At 36.6% G+C, this 11687-nt stretch overlaps 1 protein-coding gene across 1 annotated transcript; it reads right to left on the reverse strand.

Annotated features, from left to right (window-relative positions):
• Positions 1-10773: 10773 nt before the first annotated feature.
• Positions 10774-11481, reverse strand: LOC148690123 (uncharacterized). The gene is made up of 2 exons (XM_088687187.1): positions 10939-11481; positions 10774-10878 (listed from the first exon to the last, which is right to left on the reverse strand). Exons 1-2 carry the CDS (start codon positions 11464-11466, stop codon positions 10774-10776), a joined length of 633 nt encoding a protein of 210 aa, XP_088543313.1. The 5' UTR covers positions 11467-11481.
• Between the last annotated feature and the right edge of the window lie 206 nt (positions 11482-11687).

Consider the following 11687-nt stretch of genomic DNA (forward strand, 5'->3'; position numbering starts at 1 on the left):
ACAAAAAAAAATGGGGATTAGGTGTAGGGCTCACTCCACATCGAACTTCAACGATCCGAACCATCTATTTTGTAAGTCTCGATTCATAGATCATCCTTGCAAAAATTCAATTCAATTCAAAACAATTTGCCTATTTAATTATCAAGATAAAATTTCATTGTTTCTTATATAACAAAGTATTCGTTAATTTCTTTGAACCCAATTAGATGTCTTAAACATTTCCGATTTAGCTAATATTTTACAAGGATGATCTATGAGGGGTAACTTCAAAAATTGACGATTTGGATCATTAAAGTTCAATGTAGTGTGGACCCACAACTAATCCCCATTTTTACCTTCCCTTAAATATAAGAGGAAGACATGGTGCTAGGGCTTGAAGGAAAGGTCTTCTCCACTCAAGCAGTCGTAAGTCCCTTTTGTTGGTGAATATGGTTTAGCACGAAACAAGGATAATTACTGTGAGTGCGGGGACCTCCTAAATATATTGATAATTATCGATGTAATTCGACCAATTAACTGATTACATGGGATATTTCATATCAATTGGGGTATCATAATTGTCCTAAATGGTAACGAATTCTTTGTCAAATATTTAAGGTTTTCCTAATTAATTTCACTAAATAAGGACTCCTAAACCTAACCAAATAAGGCTCCATAATTTTCTCAACTATTAACTCGGATTGATCAAGTTACTTGTATGTCAAGAAATGGGGAGCACATGTGGCTAGGTGGTAGGTGATCACTAAGTCCCACAAAATTTGCAATTATACCTTTAACAACTTGCCACTAGTAGTTTAAATATTGGATTATAGAAAATAACATGTAATTGCTTCTACTTGTTTACTTTATTACCACAAATATCAAATTACAAGCACAATGTTGCCTAACATCATTTGTAAAATTCAGGTTGATAAGTAAAAGATCAATTCCTAAACAGAGCCTCATGCAAACATGACTCATATTTTTTTATCAATTAAAACATAAAAATAAGAGAAGATGCAAATACAATATATACTGTTACACAATTACTCTCTTATCAAGATTTATGAATAAAAGTTTACTATTAAACCATTTTCCTCTGACACTTCAATTCAATAATACAAAAGCAATTTCAAACTCTCACTAGTTAAAAGAGTAAAAAATCTCATAACCACGCATACCTCTTAAACGCTCCCACTGATAAAACATTAGTCAAGTATTTATAATTACAAATTTTGAGAATTCAACATCAACTACTAATTTTTCTGACCTCATCTCTATGTCAGATATTGCAAGGAAGTGAGTGACTGAAAAACTAAACAAAATCATACAGTCAGTTTTATTCATCTAAAATTTGACAGAAACAGAAAATTTTAACCGGAACATTTTCTGATTGCAATATAAGCATATAATTCCAAAATCATCTTTGGACAAAATTCGATTACATTAGGTTTTCACAGCTAAAACATAAAATACAAGGGCAAACGTAAATAATTTCAACACTTTTAAGCAGATGAAATATATACAATATTGTTAATTCCATGTTTAATTGTTCATTGATTTATAGTTTTAATGAATAAGAAAACACTTTTGAGCAGATTAATTATCCATCAATAACATGTAAATCACAAGTTCAATTTCTTGAACAACAAACAAGAATTAATAAGCAAAATACTTTTGAGCAGAATATACTCATTAACCTTTCCTGAATTTCCTGCAAGACTAGTTGCATATATAACAAATAAAATATAAACAAGTATGATAATGTACATTTTATCTACTAAAGCCGAGGCCATTAAGCATGCAAAATTGATGAGTGTCAAACCCATAATACATTATTTCTCCCACTTGGGCAAACACTCAAAATTGCAAGATTAAACATTAGAGAAATTGGTTTTCATAGAACAAAATATAGGCTTGTGTTAATGTCTAATTAACAACCAAAATGCAAGTCAATTGAATCAATAGATCAAATACATAAACTTTTCCTATAAGTAGATTAGAATTAAAAGGTTCCATAAATAAAAAAAACTTATGCAATGATTACAATTTTTATTTTATTTTAGTGCATGAGAGAAAACTCACATGTGTTAAAAACTTAGGTCATAAATTAAAATGAAACTTAATAAGAGAGTCCAAACTCAAAATTTATGTTTTAATTCTAAAACAAAGTCAATTAAAATAAACAGCTAGTTTAGATATCTCAGTAACATCAAATTTTAACAATAATTTTAGTCCAATTTAGAGCTCAGAGATAATTAAGGCAAAAGATTGACAAATTTACCTCCTCATTCTCAATTCTACAAGATTCATCATGGAAGTAGTCGAGGTATGGAGGATCGAACCAATTGCAAATTGCATGATTGTTACACCTTTGGCAGAATCAAATTATGCAAAGGAAATACTTGCATAGTTAGCCAAAACATAAAATACATATAGCTTCAACAACTTTGGCTAGATGAAAATATGTTAGAAGTACTTTATGATTTGCTATAATACTAATTTATAGTTGGTAAATGATTTCCTGAAATTCCCTTTGGGACAAAAGTATTCACCATATAAATTAGAATTTTGATTTTTCAAAATAATTATTTAGAACAGTATTAAATAATCCATTTTGTTGGATATTCAATGATTCTCAAAAGATTAAATCAGACACAAGAGTATGTTGTTATTGACATTGAACAATAAAATTCTCGAAAAAGAAAACATAGTTATTCGGTTATTCGATAGAGACTAAAATGATCAATTAGTAAACTGATGCCACTTTCCAATTTTTGTCTCAAAAGACAATGATCATCATAATCCAAATTGATGACCAAATAGAACATTGGTTTGAGCAAAATAAACCAATACACCTTTGAATCAAAACTTAATCAATGTTGCCTAATAAAAGTCATTAGTATAGAGAATTTTGATAGGAGCATATTTATGCTACTTAGTTATGTTGTTTCCTTGCATTTAGTTAGCTAATTACTACTTATTATAGTGTTTTAAGCTATTTTCGTGTGTTTGTAGGTCTTAATGACAAAGTTGGCAAGAAAATGCAATTTTGAGCCTTTTAGAGCAATTTTGGGTTTATTATGGATAGCTTTATGGATAGCTTGTATATGGAGCAAGGTGGATGGACGAATTTGGAGTCAAAAGAGGCTAGGAACATGCTACAAATTTAAAGAAACAAGTTCAAGACAAAGAAGATAAGGAAAGAGCAAGAAATATGGAAACTTATCCTAACAACCTTATCTTATCCAAACCTTATCCTATCTTATCCTAACCCAATCTTGTTCCACCTTAATTCTAGCTGCAAGTGGACCTAAATACATGATTTATAGGAGTCTTATCTGTTCCTAAAAGGGTGCCGCACCCTTCCCCTTTTATTCCTTCTAGAAGACCTAAAATCAGCCACAAAACACATAGTTTCTAGAAGGCCTAATTTCTGGCGAATTTCCCTAACATTTTCTCTCTTGGATTCTGATTTGAATTGGCCCTTTTCCTCTTGGATTTGGATTGTATAAGTCCATATCAGAAATTAATTGGGCTATGACTTATTTCCCAAGCCTTGTGCCGCACCCTAAAGGCCCTAATCCTTTGTTTCTACTAAGTTATAACCCTAATTCTGATTTCCTAGGGTTTGCCGTGCACTATATATATATCTAAGCTTTGCCGCACCCTCCTTACACACCCTACGCAGCCATTCATTTTTCCATTCATTGATTCACACACATCACCCATCATATATTCAAAAAACCACCTTTGTCGCAACTTTGGGAGAAGGAGGAGTTTTTTGTGGTTTCCATAAGAGAAAGAGGACCTTGTGCCTCAAGCAATCTGCATCCATTGGGGATTTTCAGAGTTCTTTCTTCCCTCGTTTTGTTTCCATGTTTATTTTAATTTGCTTTTCAATTGTTATGAACATGTGTAACTAAGTTTTCTTAGTTAGAGGTGAATTCAAAGCCATGGATGACACACCCCGTTCGAGATCAGGGCATGCTGGCCGTCACGTGGAAGTGACGTAACCATGTGCACAGTGCGGAAGCTAATAAATAATAATAAAAGTATGAATAAATAAAAACCCAGCTATACACAAAGTAAAATAACATACATGTGCAAGCGTAAGTGTAAGAAACAAAGTTCAGAGCACGGAAGACCTAATGCAGTCCGGGAGAAACAACACTAAATAAACACACCCAAAGGTGGTCCTACACTGGTGATAATCTGTCAGATAAGCCAGGAAAATCCTCTGGGGAGCCACCAAAAGTGCTAGCCAATCTAGAACCTGGAGGGGAGCAAAACAGAAAGCGTGAGTGGGCAAAAACAAAGCTTTTCAAAAACCATTTCATAAACAAAGTTCTAACCCCTCACCGTAAAACCTATATATTTCCCAGAAAAATAAAATATATACATATTTATATAAATCATGCTCGGAAATATGTCATGCCAAATGTCTCGAAATAAAATGCAAGTACTCAGGTAATGCCAAACAATGCCATGTAATCTGTCAGCCGGAGTCACCTAACGTGACCTGTACGGCTGAATCTAGAGCTCAAATCTCCAACTCACTAACTATACCTGCACACGAGTCGGAACCACCTAAAGTGGTCTGTACGACAGGACTGGGTGTATAATAAGTACGCTCAAGTGCTAAGATCACGTGCAGACTGGGCGAATGATCACGGGTCACCTACGAGTCGGAACCACCTAAAGTGGTCTGTACGACAGGACTGTGCACCTAACTTGGATCCAAGATGAGCGTGTGGTGCGGGAGGTGAACATCACGTGAAGGACTGTGCCCAACTATAGGCGGGAGCACTAAGGTGCAGGTTATGAGTTCTCTATGCATCTCAAATCACTACTGAACATAAACATAAACCATAACTTACCTGGCACTTACCTGTGCGTCTGCAGCACCAACACACACATATACCTATGCAACTAATAATGCATAATTAAATGGGCAAACATAATGCATGGCATATAAACGTATAAATGATGCGAAAATAGTTAAGCACACAAATTAACCCTCTTGTTGTCAAATTGTAGTAAGGATGCAAGTAGGGATCGTTCTGGACCGGGGATTAGGAGGGCTTGCTAAAACCTCTAAACTGACTTAAAAACATAAAAACAAAGTTAAAAACGTTCACAAAGACTCAAAGGACTCGAAACAAGTTCAAAAGACTCAAAACTGCATAAAAACACTAACTAGGCAGTTTCTAACCTTAAACACAATTTTGGACGAATTTAAGATTATAGGTTGATTCAAAACACTTTAAAACACAACTAAACAGATTCTAAACACTATAGAACAAGAAAGTAAAGGGGGGTTTTGATTTGACGAAAATTGAAATAACAAAACAAGTTATAAACTAGGCAGATTGTAAAACGAATTTTGGAAACAAGATGATGGATGGATTAGTTGGAGGTCCATTCTCCACACATGACATATTTGTATATGAATCGACTTTCCAATTGCTTTTCACTAACTATGATGCTCAACACCCCAAGTTAACCGTGATGCACTAATTAACCCTCAGATTTCCTTATGTCATTGAATTGGATGATGCATGGGACAATTCAAATTATTCTCCAACGGTCCTCAACATGAATGCATAGAAGAGATACAGTGAGAGATCATTATGCTCTATGAGAATCATAATTGTTGACGAGGCAATTGTAACTATGAATGCATGATACTCTTGCCAAGAATTCAATTAACGCGGTTGTGACTAGCAACCTTCACTACTCATGTTTATAAACTTGTGACGATTAGGTGAAACTTGTTTATAAACTAGCATCAAGTTCATGCATGAAAACTAAGTATGCATCCTTAATCAACATACAAGAACAAGTTTTGAATAAAACAGATAATTGAATTGCAATCACAACTTAACAAATCACAATTGGAAGAAATCAATTCATATCTCAAACATGTTCATGGCTTCAAACTTTCCCCTAACTAATTAGGGGTTTAGCCACTCATGATTACAGCAACCTCAGAAAGTAATAACAAAGTAAACATTAAAAACAAGAACGAAGTACACCTAAGAACACTCCAATCTGCGAGCATGAAACGTTCAAGGCCTCATTCCTCTCCTAATTGCTGCGGCACAAGAGGTTTGGTGAGTTTTGGGGGTTATGGATGATGTAGAATGATGGATTTAGGTTTGGGATGGATGTAGGGGACGGCAAAGGTTGGTTTTGGGCAGAAAATATGGAGAATGGTGAATTATGGATGTGTTAGAGGGAAGGGATGAATTTCTGGCGTGAATGGTGAATGAATGAATAATTTGTGGCTGCAACAAGGAGGTTTATTAATAGGATTTCAGGAATTAAAACCCTAGGTTATTTAGGTAATCAGAATTTAAGTCAAAAGCCTTTAGAAATAGGAAATCAAATCAGAAATTTAAAGGAACCTACCTAAAAGCTGCGGCAATGCATAAAACACAAAAGGAATGTGTTTTAATGCAAGGAAATAGGAAAGAACTATCTCCCTTGCACGGCAAGGAAGAGGAAAGGTCAAGGGAGGTGCGGCTAAGGTTTTTAAGACAAGGATTGTGACATAATCTTGCAGATTTTGGGAGAGAAAAGAAGTTAAACTCATGGCAAGAAAGGGAAAGGATTTTAAGGCCAGAAATTTGAAGAGAAAAGGAAGGTAAGGTGCGGCACAATTTAGGGCATGTCTAGGGCTTCTAGAACATGTGATTTAGGCAACCAACATTATTTGGAAACTTGCACAATTGGAAACCTTTCAAGAATAGAAACTCCCCATAATGGAAACTGGTTTCCAATTCTTGATTCCTTCTTCTTCCTTCGATTCTAGGCTCACTTGGTCTTCAATTTCGTCCAACACTTTGGCTCCAAGCATAAGCTATCCATCCTTAGCCCAAAAGTGCTCCAAAAGGCTCCAAAATGCACTTTTTTGCTCCTTTAGCCCTTAAAACCTGAAAACATACGAAAATGGCTTAAAAGACTTAAAGAATTAAGAAATAACAACGTAAATGCACAAGAACAAGCCAACTAAGTCGCCTAAATATGCTCCTATCAAATTCCCCCATACTTAGCTTTTGCTAGTCCTCGAGCAAAACAAAACAAACAAAAGAACACGAAACTAGACAAAACGAGCAAAACACAACCTAAACCTTCCAACATTTGCCTCAGGGATTTCCAATGCACATGACATGTTAAAATTCATTATCTCCACAGATTTTAGTCATCTTCCCACTTAAGTACATTCTTAATCATAGTCACCACATACTAGTTCACAATTAAGCATTTAAAACCATGTTTTGAATGTAGTAACATGCCTTAGAGAATTTGCTCAATTCCTTACAAGATATGCACTCAATTTTCACTCAGATTTTCTAACTACACACCCTAATCTAGTTATATGTGAGAAGATTGATGTAAACATGAAAACGAACAGTCACATATATGTATCACAAAGAAAGCAATTTCTAGAGTTAATAAGCATGTTTAGATATGATCTCATGAATGGAATGCTTCTACTTAGACGCGAGAACCAGTGACACCATATGCTCATACCAAGTTCAAACTCCACAAATTGAAACACATAACACTCAAGATTGAAGTCAAGGGTTGTAATGGGGCTTGGGGTGTTTGGCTAACAAAGAAGGGATATGGAAAACAAAGGTTCTTAAAGAAATAGTGAGCAAAGCATTTGAATCAACTTAGAATTCACTTTTGAATGAAAACTCAACGTTTGAACAAAAAGGGAGAATTTAGACAATTTAGGGCCAGATTTGGTGTTTTGGACCCTTTCTTCAACATTCAACACTTCATCACTCATTCTTACATCTTTTCAAGCTCTTTTTCCTTTCTTTCTTTCTTTTCTTTTCTGTTTTTCTTTTTCATACGTTTTTCACAACTTTTTCTTTTCTTTTGAATCTCAAAACATACATATAAACTTAAGAACAAACATTCCCTCCCCCACACTCATTTTCTTGCATAATGTAACTCAAAAAGAATTCATTTAAGTCATGCTCACTATCTTTTAAGAACAAGGGTGTGGACTGTCCTAAACTAGGCTAGGTGAGGATAATGTGGGTTAACAAGAATAAAGGCTAAACAAGGCTCAACGGGGTTAACTTAAACATAAAATGAAGTAGGATACACGGCAATTTGGCTCTGGTGGTGGTCACTACACAACTTCTTCTTGAATATGTGTTATGCAAATCAATAACATGCTTTGAATGAAATGGGCATGAGTTCTAGCATTTGGAACTATATGATGAAACGCCTTCTAAGTAGTAACCAAGCAAAGAATAATGAGATCATGCAACGACTTTAGAAAACAATAATGCACAGATTTTAACTCTCCAAATAACGTTTAGGCTCAAGTCTCACAAGGTTGTAGCGTTTGTTTGAGTTCCTTCCTTCAAGCATGTTACAAAAACGAATTTTTCTTTTATGATTGCATGTGAAGTCATACATTATAACCATAACCAAGCATATACCAAGAGTAAATCAAACTTTTCTCCATGTTTATAACTCTTTTTAACAGTCATGCAATTACAAACCAAATCCTCATCATTGTGTTGGAAGGTACCCTAAGACACAAACACACAAAAACGACTCAAAACACTCTTTTTAGGCTTTTCAAAACATGTTTTTCAAATTTTTATGTGATTTTCGGAGTTATAAAACAAAACACACTAAAACACTCCAAAACAGCTTAAAAACACTTTAAAACAGCAAGGAACAACACTTGAAGTTATGGGTGATAAAATCCCACGAATTTGCATCAAATAAACTTAGTTACCCCCCCCACACTTAAATCAAACATTGTCCTCAATGTTTTAAACATAAAGTCACACAAAACACAAGTAAACACACAAACAGCAACTAAAAAACATAACATGGCAGATTAGAAACAACAACAAAGAGAAGGGTTTGAGGAACGCAAATCTGGAATTTGGGGGATTCCTAGGGCTTCCTTTGTTGAATGGATGGGTTGCCTCCCACATAGCGCTTGCTTTAACGTTGTACAGCCGGACGAAGCACATCTTCACTCCAATTTGGAACCCACGACATGCAAGGGAATCTCTTCCACAACATGCCCTTCAACACTTTCACAATATGGCTTAATGAATGGGAGGGGGTAGTGATCCTCCCTGATGGTGGTGTTTTGGTTTCGAAAGTCCACGTAAATGCTCCCACCACCTTTAAATCGGTTGGGCACCTGCACCAAAGAAGGTAACAACCTATTAATTGAAATGGGAATTGAAATTGGGATTGAAGACTTACAAACATATTGTGGTGAAGGCTCAAAATCGGCAGCCCTATCAACAATGTCACCATGGCTACTTTCGGCCATATTGGGTGGTTGTAGGGCAATCACTCCAAGTTCTTCTCCAATGGTGGTGCTTGATACATCCTTCGTGATAAGTGTGGATCCTTTCGGCCCTATGTCCTTATGCACATCTATGACAAAACAAGAATGACTATCGTTAGGATTCTTAGTAGAGTCATAAACATTGAATTTAATTATATCACCACCAAACTCCATTGTTAGTGCTCCCTTGGCCACATCAATCTTTGTTTGGGCTGTTTTCATGAACGGACGGCCTAGCAAGATTGGCAATGATGGAGCATGGCTTGAATCCTCCATTTCTAAGACATAAAAATCTGCAGGAAAGATGAGATGATTGACCTGCACTAAAACATCCTCAAGGACTCCCTTGGGATAAATATTAGAACGATCGGCCAATTGAATTATAACACCATCTTGTTTTAACTCACCAAGGTTCATAGATGCATAAATGGAATATGGCATGACATTAATAGAAGCACCTAAATCTAACATGCATTGTTCAAATCTAGTGTTTCCAATTATGCATGAGATAGTAAAGCTCCCTGGATCCTTACATTTTGGAGGTAACTTTCGTTGCAAAACCGCGGATACATTTTCACTTACTTTCACAACTTCTTTGTTTGAAATTCTTTTCCTAGTTGTGCATAACTCTTTTAAAAACTTTGCATACCTGGGCACTTGCTTAATGGCATCAAGTAAAGGAATGTTTACTTGGACCTTCCTAAACGTCTCAAGAATGTCTTTCTCATGCTCCTCCTTCTTTGTTTGCAAAAATCTGTGAGGAAAAGGAACATTGGGTGGAATGGGGTTAGAATTAATCAAATTTGAACCCAACTTACCCTTGGTGGCCGAATTGGATGAGTTGGATGCATTAGGGTGCCTAGGTAGTTGTGGCAAGGGTGTTTGTACCCTTGCCGTGGGCTTGCTTGCATCCTCCTCCTCATGTTGCAGCTTCCCTTCGTCATTAGGACTTGTTTTGGATGGTTTAGGACCTGCCCTAACTTCTTTTCCACTTCTCAAGGTGATTGCATTGGCCGTTTCGAACCTTCCTTTGGGTTTGGAATGGTTGAGCTTGGGAGCTTGCCTTGGTCTCGGAATTGCCCTACAAACTCTGCAATCTGCCCAATTTGTTTCTCCAATTGATCCACCCTTTTGTCATTGTTTTGCATTGCCTTGGCTTGATTTTCTTGCCCCTGAGACAAGTTAGTTAGTAATTTAAGAAGTGTATCATTGTCTAAAGTGTTACCTGAACTTGTTTGGGCAGATTGTGGAGGTACTTGTGTGGGTGCGTATGGCTTGTTGTAGAAGCTTGAGGGTTGTTGCCTAAAGCCTCCTTATGATTGGGATTGTTGTGGCTCCCTCCACTTGAAGTTTGGGTGATCTCTCTAACCGGGATTGTAGGTGTTGGAATATGGATCGTTCCTTGGTTGACTTTGGCTTTGAAATCCAATTGCATTCGCGGTCTCCTATCCACCATTCTCAATAAGTTGAGGACACTTGTTAGAAACATGTCCTTGAATAGAACATACTCCACACACCATTGGTCCTTGGATCTTCATACCTTCGGCCATCTGAGACACAATAGAAGTAAGATTAACTAATTGAGATTGAATATCGGATGAAGAACTTACCTCATTCACTTGTGGCCGTGGGTTATCCCTTTGTCCCATGCCTTCGTATTGTTGTACATTCAATGCACGGGTTGCAATGAGTGTCTTGGCTGCCATGGGTGTTTTATCTACCAAAGCTCCTCCCGCCGAGGCATCTAGCATTTGACGTTCGATTGGTAGAAGGCCTTCATAGAAATATTGAAGGAGCAACTCTTCCTTCATTTGATGCTGTGGACAAGAAGCAACAAGTGATTTAAAACGTTCATAATAAGTAGGAAAGGATTCACCTTGCTTTTGTTGTATGCCACTTATTTGTTTCCGCAAGAGAATGATTCTTGAAGTGGGGAAAAATTTCTCCAAGAACGCTCGTTTCATACTTTCCCAAGATGTCACTGTCCCTGGTGCTAGCTCAAATAACCAATCTTTAGCTTTGTCCATTAGAGAGAATGGAAAAGCCTTCATCTTTAAGATGCTACCATTGACATTGACAGGGGTCATGCTTGAACAAACCACTTCAAATTCCTTCAAGTGCTTGTTAGGGTCTTCCATGGACAGCCCATGGAACTTTGGGACGTGGTGCAACAAGCTAGACTTCAATTCAAACTCCTCGTTCTTGCCTTGAGCTGCCACGGGATATTGAATACATAAGGGTGCGGCATTGTCCATTCTCGAGGCCGAAAGCTCCTTGATTGTTCAATTGTCGGCTGCCATGATGGGTACTTCCTCAAAAGTCTCTGCCGTGCCCCTTCCTTCCTCTTCTAAAACTTCTT

Source organism: Pyrus communis, chromosome 16, assembly GCF_041283825.1.
Source record: "Pyrus communis isolate YQ-2024b chromosome 16, ASM4128382v1, whole genome shotgun sequence".
Lineage (NCBI taxonomy): Eukaryota > Viridiplantae > Streptophyta > Magnoliopsida > Rosales > Rosaceae > Pyrus > Pyrus communis.